Genomic DNA, 13932 nt, shown 5'->3' with positions numbered 1-13932 from the left:
TTCGGGTATCTGGAGCCATACCATCTTTAATAAATACTTACATGTAAGCCTATTTTATAGTGGCTGAGGTCTTATAATTCACAAAAATATACTTCTAGGCCGATTACCTGGAGGGGACTGGTGGAGGATTTAACTTGGACTGTTAAATGTCTAGCTTGGAAGGTGGGCAATGGACACCAGGTTATCCTTGGAAAGGATCCTTTTATTAGGGGTAATTCTTTCTATTAACTATCTCTAGAGCTTATCTCTTCTCTAAACGTGTTTTGAGTATTTAGGTTATGCCATGCTTCATCGTTTAGTTCTTTGCCTATTCCCTACTATTGTTGGAAAGGCTCTATTAATTTGGGTTTATAGGGGTCCCTGGTTGTTGAATGGGATTCTTTTGTTAAAAGTCTCTTATCAAACAAGCCTTTTTAAAAAAATGAGGAGGATTCCATTGTTTGGAGCCGGAACACATCTTCTAGTTAGGTCACAACCAAGCAAGCCTATGACTCTATCATTGCTTCCTCTCTTAATCCCAGGGACATATGGTGGCATGGTAAGATTTGGAAACAATCTCTTCCATTAAAAGTTAGATGTTTTGTTTGACTCATATTGGAAAACCACATCCTTACTCGGGATAATATGTTGCGTTGGGGTTTCACTAGTTTGAATATCTAATGCCTATTCTTGGATGGGCCAGGATTTGTGGATCACCTCTTCTTCCAGTGTGCCTATTCCAAAGAATTATGGAATGAAGTTTTAAAGTCTCTCCATATTCCAGATAATGGTCCTATCGCATCCTTTGAATCCTACTCCATTGGTGCGACCACAAGATGGGTAACTTCAAATATTTACTTGATTTTTTAGCCTGGGGCATTTGGAAGGTGCAGAGAAAATACATTTCTAAGGACCATTCTATCAAAAATCCTTTCATCCTTCCTTAGATCATTGGGCTTTTAAGGACTTCTTGAGGCCCCAAAAGCGTAAGCTTGTTCATCCTTTCTGTTATCCACCTAGCCCACTTTCATGCCATGTGGGTTTTTTTATGGCTCCTCACAAGATGGCCTATGTGGTGGGGGAGTACACTTTCTTCAGGAAGTCGTTTCCTATCACATTTGGCTGAATATGGGAACTGGTTCCAATACCAAGGCTGAAATTACTGCTTGTTGGGCGCTCCTGTACTTTGCCTCTCTCATCAAAATTGACTCTTTGTAGGTTTATGGTGACTCTAAATGTATCAATAACTGGTTAACATGGAAAAACAATATTCAAGTATTAAACTTGCTCCACTGGAAGGATATAATAACTATATTGAAGGAAAAAACTATTTTCCTCTCCTCTTAGCACATTCATAGATAATGGAAACAACTAGGCAAATATACTTTCAAAGAAAGGTCCTCAATGTGGAAGAAGGTTTCATTTTTTTTGAAGGAATATAGGGCAACCATCTAATGAGTTGTGGGGGAATCCTCATCTCCACAGGTCAACAACTGCCATTTGAGTAGAACAACCTACATCTTGCACATTCCAATGGGCCTTCGCCATCAATCCCGCACCAATCTCCAGGCATAATGGGATTACTGGTTAATTTGTCATCTTTACAAAACTATTTTCTTAATATATTTTGAATGAAGAGCTAACTTCTGAAGACTGCTGCCACTTTTTTTCTGTTCCTTCTATATCTTTTTATGTGATTATAGTGGATGATGATGTTTTCATAATAATCTCTTTATTGTAAAACATATTATGCTGTGTTTTTATTCTGCATTCCTAGACTGTATGCAACAGAGATATAAAACAATGTAAACACTCTTTCTAATTTTGCAAAGTACTCCCTTTTTGTAATAGATAAAAACAATATTTCCTTTATGAAAAAATGCTAAAACAAAAGTACAAGCAAATCTTATTGTAACAAGTATAAAAAATACTAAAGTGTAATTTGACAATTCCATGACAATTCTCCGTAAAGACGTTATTATTATTATTATCTAATTTTAAGGTCACGGCCAAGCCAGACACCATATTGGTGTATGAGACCCCCTTGTTTATGAGACAAGGGACCCTAAGTGTAAATTGACAATTCCATGACAATTCTCCTTAAAGATGTTATTATTATTATTATCTAATTTTAAGGTCATGATCAAGCCAAACACCACAGTGGTGTCGGAGACCCCCTTGTTTATGGGACAAGAGACCCACCTCTGCTAAGTGATTTGACTACTTAGTCTACAAAGACATACATAGTCTACCCCCTCTAGTTTGTGGTGACTCTAAATGTATTAGTGACTGGTTGACATGGAAAAACAATATTTAGGTATTAAACTTGCTCAGAAGGATATACTAACTATATTGAAGGAAAAAAATATTTTCCTCTCCTCTTAGCACATTCATAGATAATGGAAACAACCAGGCGAATATACTTTCAAAGAAAGGCCCTCAATGTGGAAGAAGGTTCATTTTTTTTGAAGGAAGATAGGGCAACCATCTAATGAGTTGTGCGGGAATCCTCATCTCCACAGGTTAACAACTGCCATTTGAGTAGAACAACCTACATCTTGCACATTCCAACGGGCCCTCTGCATCAATCCCGCACCAATCTCCAGGCATAATGGGATTACTGGTTAATTTGTCATCTTTACAAAACTCTTTTCTTAAATATATTTTGCATGAAGAACTAACTTCTGAAGATTGCTGCCACTTATTTTTTGTTCCTTCGATATCTTTTTTTTTTGTGATTATAGTGGATGATGATGTTTTCATTGGACTCTCTTTATTGTAAAACATATTATGCTTGTTTTTATTTTGCGTTCCTAGACTGTATGCAACAACGATATACAACAATGTAAATGCTCTTTCTAATTTGGTAATGTATTCATTTTTTGTAATAGATAAAAATAATATTTTCTTTATGAAAAAATGCTAAAACAAAATTACAAGCAAATCTTATTGTAACAAGTATAAAAAAATACAAAAGTGTAAATTGACAATTTCATGACAATTCTCCTTAAAGATGTTATTATTATTATCTAATTTTAATTTTAAGGTCTCGTATGAGACCCCCTTGTTTATGGGACAAGGGACCCTAAGTGTAAATTAACAATTCCATGACAATTCTCCTTAAAGATGTTATTATTATTATTATTATCTAATTTTAAGGTTACAACCAAGACAAACACCACATTGGTGTATGAGGCCCCCTTGTTTATGGGACAAGGGACCCATCTCCGCTGAATGATTTGATTGATAAGTCTACAAAGGCATACATACTCTACCCCTCTGGTTTTAAACTTGTGACCTCTTAGTAAGAAAAAATATGCTCTTAACCATTAAACCCACTCAAATAATATTTTTGTAAAAAAACAAATATTCATGTACCAATTTTTCCATAAATCCACACAATTTTAAAACAACATTGAAAACCACCTTAAAAAATTATTCCATGCCGCCCTTTAGCATTAATTAATTTAAAGACCCCAAGACATTAATAAACACAAAAATATATTCCAAGCAGTCCTTTAGCATTAATTAATTTAAAGACCAAAAGACATTAATAAACACATTCTCCTTCCGAATAAATAATAGAAGCCAAGCTGTATAAATACTGGAAAATTTTCTTTCCGCTCTTAACATTGGCCGGAGGACGAGATCGACCCCAAAACCAAAAGCGAAGTGTATAAATATTGAGAGTGTTCTGTTTTTAACTAAAGATTCAGAGAAAGAGGCCGATCTAACAAAAAACAAAAACATGGGCTCACCCCAGCAGGAGGAGGAAGTAAAAGGCGCGGAAGGGAATGGAACTCACGACCAAAGTCTCACCCCTATCTCCTACGCAGAATTTCTCCTTTGGAAGCAACGGAAGGTAATCTGATTCAAACAGTTTATTGCATCTAAAAAACATTTTATTATTATAGTGACTCGTTTGTTATTTTTGTATTCTATTAATTCAGTCCATGGATGAAACCATACATGTGCAAGACTGTGTTTCCTGTGAATTGGCTGCCAATCGTCATTTTAAGTAATAACGGATACGTTTTAGAGTAATTTTATTTATTGTAAATAAAGATTACATCCGCATATGCCATTAGCATTGCTGTGGCTGCTATTTTTTTTCCAGACAGAAAAATCATCATAGATTTATATTAAGATAATATAAAGATCGCAGTACATTTTCATATGACAGTAGGAAACTGCCAGGCTATAAAGGCATATAGAAACAGAATTGAAAGATCCCCAAGAGATCAGACCCAAAATCTCAAAAATATGCTCAAGTATTGAAAAGTTGAGCGGCTGTACATCATGGACAGATATAACCCAATACTAAAATGCAAGTCATATGAAACAGAATGAAGAAAGACACAATCCTGTGATGCAGGAAGAGCTACATAAGCCAAAAATTGAAAGAAATCACATTCCCTTGATTCTATGATCCTGAATAAAAAAGGAAGATCCATCATGAAAGACTCTCAAAGACCAAGATCCCGGCTCCATCGCAAGGCCTTCCTTGGAGAGGAGGTCCGCCTGGACATTCCTGGAACGGGGGATATGTTGGATTGAAAACTGCTTGAAAGAGTTCCGAAAGTGCATAATTCTGCTTAGCCAGCCGAGAAGGTGAGGACTGCTAATGAGGCCATCCCCATTAACATGATCTATCAAAGATTTTGAGTCGCTGTATACTGAAATATTCTGGATGTCAAGAAAGTCACAAAAAGCAAGAAGCCCTGATAGGGCCCTAGCCTCGGCCATACTGTTTGAGCCCTGCCCTCCATACCAAGATAGAAAATATTGTAAGCTGTCCTCCATGACGATATGAACACCGCAACCACAGATATTGTTTTGTTCAGCTCCATCAAAGAAGGCACCAGGCACCTGGAAAGGAAAATCATCCGACAAATTTTTACAGACTTTGTTTGTCTCAACATTTTCCTGATGGAGCGTGTCATGGCAAACCAGAATGCGATGCAGGGATGACTTGAGAGGTTCCTTTGAGTCTTTGAAGATTTGAGCATTTCTCCATTTCCAGAGGAACCAACAGGATATGATGAACAAGGATCTCCAAGAAGGGTTCTGCTCGCTCCACCATTTAAAGGCCACCTGTACCGAAGGAAAAATAACGTGAGGAAAACCATAAAACAGAGAAAGATCATACCAGATCTGGAGAGACGAGGCACAATGGAAGAACATATGAAGATTTGATTCCTCATCCGATTGACACACAACACATCTGCTCGGTCCATACCAGTTTTTCCTTCGAAGGTTTTCCCATGATAGATTCCTGTTATAAAAGAGCAGCCATGAAAAAAGGATCATCTTGAGAGGGCATCCCGACTTCCACAGGCATGGAGGAAAAAGAGGGCTGGAGCTTGGGGAAGGAGGAGAAATCATGATCGAATAAATGTCCTTAACACGAACAGGAAACTTTGCCTTAGGGACTGTCCATATCATATGGTCACAGGACCCCGAACGGAACAATCCTAGGCCGCAGAGGTCTTCTTTAACTGAATTCCATAGCGGGATCAGAGTGGCCGGCATGTTCAGATCACAACCCTCTTTCCATAATGGAATGGGACCTCTCCAAGAATCAATCAACTTGTCCCAAGAAAAGCAACCAACTCTGTGAAGGAAGCATAACAAAGGTTGAGGAAAAAGATTTTCACGTCCATTTAAAATGGGATCTATACCAATTAGAATTTTTGATCCAGAGAACAAGTTCCATCTTAAATTCTCCAAAAAGAAATGCTGGATTTTCCTGAAGCTGAGCCATATGGCTGAGCCTCTGCTAACGCCGATCGACCTTCTTCTGTACCAAAATTACAAGTTCCTTCCTTGCAAATATTTCTTTCTTATCGCTGTACTCCAAAGCCCTTCCAAAGGAGCGCATATCTAGAAGGCCCCATCCGCCTAGCTTCTTAGGCCTAGAAATATATGCCAGCTTTACTAAATGAAACTTGTTCTGAAAAGATTTCCCACCCCACAGGAAATTGGCCATAAGACTGTTCATTTTGTTAATGATGCTTGAAGGAAGATAGAAGATATGAGCCCAGTAGACTGCCAATTGAGATAAGACTGCCTGAACCAGAATAAGCCTGCTTGCCAAAGATAAAGACTTTAACTCCCAGCCTGAGATCTTTTTATAGAATCTGTCCAATAACCATTGCCAGTCAGCTTTCAAGTAGCCCTTAGCCTTTAGTTGGAATCCCAAATATTTCATCCCATCCCTGATCGAACTCGGAGCAATGCCCAGCAACTCAGCAATCCATAAGATCATTTCCGTGTTTGAATCATTATGAAACATAGTAGATTTTGCCTTGTTTATGACTAAACCAGAGGCTTTCTGGAATCTGTCAAGAATTTCTTTGATGCAGATCCAGGAAGCCCTACAGAGCATTGCAAGAATGAGAATATCATCGACGAACAGATTGTGTGAAAAAGAAATGTCCTTGCATATTTTGACAGGCCTACATCTCTTTTCTTCTACTGCCTTATTAATCTGTAGGTTGAGGGAATTCATCACCAAGATAAATAACAGAGGGGAGAGGGGACAACCTTGTCGAAGTCCCCTTTCCGCTGAAAAGAAAGAGGAGGGCAATCCATTAATGATGACCGAATATCGGACATTCTCTACACAAGACATTATCCAGTCGATGGATTGAGATTTTAAACCAATTTTTGCCAGCATGACTCTTAGAAAACCCCAATCTAAGCAATCGTAGGCCTTTTGCAGATCAATTTTGAGAATAGCCGCATCCATCTTGTTAGAGATCATAGAAAACAAGCTTTCCTGGGTCATAGCAACAGCATCCAAAATGTTTCGGCCCTTTAAGAATGCATGCTGGTTCTTTGAGATGAAGGAGGCCAGAGTAGGCTTCAGCCTTTCTGCAATAATTTTAGAGATAGTTTTGAACAAGATATTGCACAGCGATATTGGTCTGAAATCTTGAAAGGAGTCCGACTTAGCCTTTTTGGGGATAAGGGCAATCAGAGTAGAGGAAATATTGCTGTGAATACTACCGGACATTCGGGATGCCTCCACCATCCGCAGCAGGTCATTTTTGAAGAGGTCATAAAAGTGAGAGAAAAACTCTATGGGCCATCCATCCGGCCCAGGGCTTTTATCTCTTTTAAAAGCTTTTATGACATTTAGAAGTTCCTCCTGGGAAATCGGCTGAAAGAAACTTTCATTTGCTGCCTCATCAAACATTAACGGAACCAGATCAATACCCCAGAGGGTATCTTGAAAATTATTTGCTTCTTTTCTTTTGTATTGGTTCTGAAAAAATCTCGTAGCTTCATTCGAGATATCCTGCTGTGAATAGAAAAAACCACCTTCACCATTGCTGATCCTCCAAATGGAAATTTTCTCACGTCTGGCGTTTGCATAATTATGAAAAAATCTCGTATTTCTATCTCCTTCCTTAAGCCAAAAAGCTCTGCTTTTGAGCCTCCATGCGGCCTCCTCCTTTTCCAGGATGATATATTTTCTTTTTTCCAAATTCCTGATTTGACCTTTGATGTCGAGAGACAGATTATTTGGATCTGCATCATTTAATAAGTTGTCCAGCTCCTTTTGAATTTCTGCAAGCTCTTGTTTTTCCAGCTTCCTTTTTTGATATTGCCAATCATTTGCCACCTTCCTTAGAGACGCCAGCTTTTCCCGGAAGGTCATGAAAGGGGACAAGTCAGACTCCAATAACTCCTTCCACTTGTTTGTAATGATTTCATTAAATTTTGGGTCCTCTAAGTCGATTTTGTTAAATTTAAAAGAGTAGCCGAGCCTGAAACCATTCCTTTGCCATCCAAGGAAAATAGGCCTATGATCGGATGTGAAATCATTTCCAATAGAAGATACAGGCATGCCCATTTTTTCGATGATGCTGGAGTGAAGAATGAAACAATCAATCCTCTTTGCTATATATGCCTCATCGGACCTGCTGTTATCCCATGTAGGCTTCAGTTTGATAGGCACGATGTCAACAAGGTTCCTATTTAAAAATTCCTTCTTGAGTCTATCAGCAAGCGGGTCCTTAGTCCTGCAATTTCCCCAACATTCATCAGAGCTTAAAGTCATATTTAAATCACCTGCAATCATCAGAGCTCCAATTTCAAGAATTTCCGATGCAAACAGCCTCTCCCAGAAAGGGTGCCTATTCTTGTAGGGCACATAGGCATTGAGAATATTGATATTTAGGCCTTGACCTCTAACAAAGACCGAAATTAGAATTCCTGCGAACATTTGAAGGCCCTTGCCTTGATCCAGACGGGATCCCACAGGACTGCGAGTCCTCCTGATTGCCCACAAGCCTCTGATGCCACCATAAACCAAGAGGGAAACATTCTCCTAAAGTAAGCTATAGACGCCTGGCTGGAGTGCATGGTTTCCTGTATAAGGATGATTTTTGGACAGGCAGAATAGAAGATTTCTTTAAGCGCAAGAAATTTGGGGTTTGCGCCTAAACCCCTGATATTCATTGAAACAATAAATGTCATTTGGAAGGCTCGCCAGCCACAGGTGCTCTAAGAGGCTGAATATCAGACGGTTCCAGAATAGGCACATCAATGAGAGATAGGTTCCGCACTCCATGCTCAGAAACAATCATTCTCCCCCTAAAGTGACGGCTTCCCCCTTTGTGTTTCTTTCTGACTGTTATGTTCTTTGCAGAATTAGGGCTAATAAATAGAGAGGCTGGACTATTAGGTTTATGAATTGTTAGAGGCTCCAACTCGAGAGATTTTTTGCTTAGCAAGAAATCGATATCGCTGTCATATTGATTAACCGGGGAGGCTTCAGGAGAGTTGAAAGGAGTGGGAGTGTGAACAGGTTCCTTGCCTTTTGGAACAGGAGCGGGGATTTTGTCAGGAGTCGGGGAGGAGGAGGATATCGGAATGGGGTGAGAGCCAACTACAAAGTCCATTAAGTTCATAGCGGGAGGAGAGGGAACTGCTTTTTCCTCCGATGGCTCAGGTATGGGAGCACAAGCGAAAGGAGGAAAATTGTAGATATCTGTGCGGGCAGGATTCGATTGAAGGGGATGGCGGGAAGACAAAGATGTCAAAGTTTTTTCCTTTGCCCACTTCCCGTATTTTCACACAAAATTTCATAAAAAAATCTGGAAAGTCTTCAAGGTTTTGTTCCTTGTATAGTATTCCTGTATTTGCTGATAAGACTGCCTATATGGCTGATATCGCGCTGTTGTAAACAGATCGGAAGACTCTCCTGAGCTGAGTCATTATACACATACAAAAATAATATTTTCAGACTGCTGAGTCCTCCAAAATTCGCTGATATATGGAGGCACAGAAAAAAGGATTAAAAGAGACTGGAAAATTACCAGCTGTGATCCCTCTGATGATCCATCATTTAAAAACTGAACATTCAAAAGCATTTTATTCGATGCCAAATGTTAAAAAAATGCTCTATGCTATGGCCATCCTTGCGTTTGAAGATTTTTGCACAGACTTCGTCCATTGCGAGTCCAACTTACAAGAGATCATCTGTCTTTTGGTTCCTGTCCCTGTAAATATGTTGAAAGCTTATGAGACAGAAAAATCATAACATTTTGTAAAACACATTGATAAACAGGGAGCAGCCATTCTGGATGATCCAATCATCCAGTCAATAACTGGAGTCGCCATATATATGTGTATTATGAATAGACGAGATGTTTTGTTCCCTTGCAGTTTGGAGAGTTATCTTTAGTGCAAAAAGCTCGGCATAATTGTTTTTAGCTGTACCAATGTTTCCACTGAAGGAGAAGTAACGTGAATTATTAATATAAATTAATCCACCCACACCTCCTTTTGCCGGGGAGAGTTGTGCAGCAACATCAAAGAAAACCCAACTTGTATTTCAAAAATTGTCTGTAAAGGGAACTTCTTAATAGAAGTAGGCATGAGTTTTGTAGACTAGACATTGGATGCCTACTCTTAGAAATGAATGACCTTGGTTGTAAAAAATAGCATGATTGCATTCCACCTAGATTTCCCATGCCACTGTCAGAGGGAGTGCTTTGAGATTTGTTTTGTGTTTTGCTCCGAGCCAAGTTTTTAAACATTCATCAATGCTGTTACCATTCCAAACATATTCAGGCCCTTTTCTGTTACGAATTTCTTTCCAAACACCTTGAGTGAAAGGACAGGTAATAAACAAATGAGGGATGGATTCAGAGTCATTTAGGCAGAGGGAACACCTACTAGGTCCATAGAAAGATCTCCTCTATAAGATGTCTCAGGTTGGGGCTTTATTCCTTAATTACAGCCACATATATAATCTAAATTTAGGGGGAGGGCAATGCAATTTCTAGAGTTTTTTCCCCCACCCGGGCGATCCTGGGGCTCAGATGTTGGGCTATATGCAGATATCCAAATTTTGGGGGGTAATCCCCAAAGGGAAAAGGCGACTAAATAAGAAGATCTTCATCCTGAGAGTGCCTTATTAGTGATTTCGCTGGAGTATTCAGCTATCCCTTCCACTCCTCTGCTAGAGCTCCTTCTAGATTTAATGCTGCAGGGGATAGCCATTCTTGATATTGGCGGGGGCGTTCTCTTGTTGCTACTTGATTTAAAGTGAAGAGACTATTCTCATTCAATTATTGGATCAGTTGTTCAGAGAGAAGGGGATCATTTTGTGAACCGATCCAAGGATCTTTCCTTATAAGGACTTTTTGGCCCATCCCTATGTTCCATCTTAACTTCTCACCAATAATTGAAAATGCTTGAACAATTACTTTCCATATGATAGAACCATTCTTATAAGATTTGATGATTCCTTATCCATTCCAGAGTTGAGGAGGGGCAATGTATTTGTTGCTCATAATTGTTGGCCATAAACTTGAACCTTGAAGTATTCTCCATACTCCTTTATTGTTGGAAAATTTAAGGTGGTAGCTTATTAAATCCAATCCTTAACCTTAATATTTGCTTGTGAACTTAGTTAATCTTCTTTTGTTCTTTAGTTAGATCTTTTCATCAAAAAAATATCAAGAATGAAACAGTAACATAGAGGACACAGAAATAAGGCTCTCAGCTAGGGAAGAACCCCTCCAAGGGGAAAACCAAGAAAACTCTTCTCTTCTTTTAGAATCTGCTTCAAGTGAGACACAAAGACCTAATCCTATACCAGGTCCTTCTCCAAGTACCAAGTCAGCCCTCCTGACAAGTCTTTCTTTGATCCCACACTAACCAGCTTCAATACTGCAACTTCGACTTCCCATCTTCAATACTGCTTCTTCGACTTGTAACTTCGGCCCTTGAGATTGCCGCAGAAACCCTAACCCAACCTCCTTTGGAGACCTTCGTTGAGCAAGACAACTCCAACCAAGGTCAATGAGGTAAATTTAGGGTAATTCTTCCTTCCTGCAACAAAAGACTGCACTTTGCCCTAATACAACTTGGATTTGCAATTTCGGCCTCTTCTGTCGCTGCAAAAACCCTAGAATTTCATGTGTGGGAGAGAGATAGCCCCAAAACAAGTTTCTCGTCCTTGTATCCTCTTATAGTCCTTTTTTTTCTTGTTTTCTTGTCTTCCAGCTATAGATCAAATTCTACCTTGAGAGATTGAACTTCTTGGTGAGTGAGTGCTAAATGAGGTCGAACTGCTCCTTTATATAGCCTTTCCAAGGGGTCGAATTCCCTCCTTTAGGTTGACTTGAAGCTGCTAGGGATGACTTGTACTTTTGGAGTTTCCAGGACTTTCTAGACTAAAAAATAATTCTTTTTCCAATTACATTTTTCTTGGAAGGGTCTTATAAACATGATGTTGACTCCTTTGACTCATGACAATAAATCCTAAGACCTAACAAACCCTAGAAGCATGAAGAACATGCTTTTACCTAGAAGACCATCAATAAGAAGCATGAAACCCATGCTTTAATAATAATAACTTTTTCTTTTCTTCTTTTGTTTGTTACATAGGATACATATTGAAATGAGTACAATTATGAAGACCGAAACTAGTTACATTTTCAACACTTCCTCTTAACTAGGGAGGTATTCATAATTGTACATTAGTACAACATCATTCTCAAACTAAAGAGTTCTCATAACAAGAGTCAGATTATTAAGCCAAACTGTAAGCATCATCATTATTACTAGCATTGTCACTGAGGCCTAACTTGACAAGCTCAACTTCATTCGAGAGCATTATGCTAGGAGGCTTTATGTGTGATACCGCACTACCTCTACAAGGCACATACCCCATCTGGATGTCTACAAGGTATGTCCTTTTAGGACTATTCTTATCTTGGATCTCCAATCCTGAGCCCTCAAAGAATATCGATCCTCTTCGATCTCTCTTCTCTTGGATACTTGTCCTATGCTCAAAGAGTGTCGATACCTTTCCTCTCTTGGATTCTATATCCTCAAGGAAACCACATATGCCTATCCAATCGCCCACCATTTTCTCTTCATTACCTAAAGACGAGAATGCATATGTGATGTCCAACATCACTCCCTCTCAACCAGAGAGGATAACCTTATTCCCTCTTATCCAGGGAATAGATCCTTGCTCCTATTTAAGGAGACTCCTTTGCTCCCTCTCAAATCTAGAGGAGATTCCAGACTTCCTTTCTATTTGGGAAGTCAACACCACAAGCCTTATAGCTTGTCTTCATAAGAGTATCAGCTACCAGTTCTCCATAGCTGCTTGGCTCCCTCTTTTCTTCGCATCTCATTGTATCGAGCTTGCTTCCTTTCGAGGTATCATGGAGCCATCTTCACTCTTCAATCTTGTGACAGGATCCAGGTCATTTTTCTTGCTCATCACTTTCATCTTTGACATCATAGATGAAGGCATTGCATTGAGCCTTTCCAAACTTCAAGCTGATCATAGCTTCCTCATGAAAGTGATCTCCTTTGACCTTCAGGTTATCTTCTTGCACTGCTACCTTTCAATCCCAAGATGGATACATCTTGACTTCATAGTTGCCAGGTACCAGATATTGAGCTTCCCTCAACATTCTTCATACATTTCCATTCACACAGTTGAACTTGCCTCAATTGTCATCATGTATTCTTGCAACATTCTTCCAGGTAGAAAAATAATATGTTAACCAGATAACCAACAATAATTAAAAATTAGACTTACCTCATCATGATGACCTTCTCGTCCAATCAACATCCTCATGACCCATCTCCCTATGAATCTTCCTTCATGCATCAGAGTGCCCAAGGATCAAACTTGATTACCAAGTTACAACTTCTGGAGATTATACTGGATGTTAATCATTATTTTACATATTCTAGAGAAAGTCTTAATCTTTTATACATCCTTAAGTAAGTCAAATTCTTCCTTTTAAACAATCATACCAAGCATGTTACAAGATTCTACAGATATGAATCTTAACCAAGAGTCACTTCCAATGTGAATCCTTATGCTTCTTTCTCCATCATCTAATTATATATATATGTATCTCTCATAAAGAGCCTGCAACTTGACCCATTGCATTCCTTCATCCTTTTACCAATATTATTTCCATATTACATGGAATGTATACTAACTTTGTCATAATGCTTCTCCCAAGAACCTTCCATAATGATGGTTCTTCCAGGATCATAATGATCCATCTAAGCAAGATGATTGCCTCTAACATAATGTTAGATAATGCCTGGATGATCAATATGCAAAATGGTCTATCTATCTATTCTTAAAGACTAGATGACTTCTACAAAGCAACTTAACCAAGTAGACTCTACATATGCTACTATCACATGCTTCTCTTTATGATGTTATGCAAAATCAAGACTCTTCTAAAGTAAACAACAATGCATACTATTTTAAAGGAAAGACCAATTTTACCAAGAACCTGACAAACAAGATGCCTTCTTCAATAGTAAAGATCTTTCACTTCTTCTTTCTTTGGCTTCTTCTCAAGTTCTCCTACTTCCTCAACTATGTGAGCCTCACTTCTTTCCTTTCTCTTGTTGTTTTGTTGGCTTGGACAGTCCCTTTTATAGTGT

At 38.9% G+C, this 13932-nt stretch overlaps 1 protein-coding gene across 1 annotated transcript in view; it reads left to right on the top strand.

The window, feature by feature from the left end:
- The first annotated feature begins 3578 nt into the window (after positions 1-3578).
- The window catches only part of LOC149157559 (zinc finger CCCH domain protein), a 32026-nt gene continuing 21672 nt past the window's right edge, over positions 3579-13932 (top strand). The window contains exon 1 of the mRNA XM_089437640.1: positions 3579-3841. Coding sequence (XP_089293766.1) covers positions 3728-3841 — 114 coding nt within the window. The 5' untranslated portion in view covers positions 3579-3727. The remainder of the gene's footprint in view (positions 3842-13932) is intronic.

The sequence above is a fragment of the Pinus tabuliformis genome, chromosome 5_2 (assembly GCF_031772625.1).
Source record: "Pinus tabuliformis cultivar Carrire ecotype Pingquan chromosome 5_2, CPIR1, whole genome shotgun sequence".
In the NCBI taxonomy this organism is placed as follows: domain Eukaryota; kingdom Viridiplantae; phylum Streptophyta; class Pinopsida; order Pinales; family Pinaceae; genus Pinus; species Pinus tabuliformis.
This window is presented reverse-complemented; position numbering and strand designations above follow the sequence as displayed.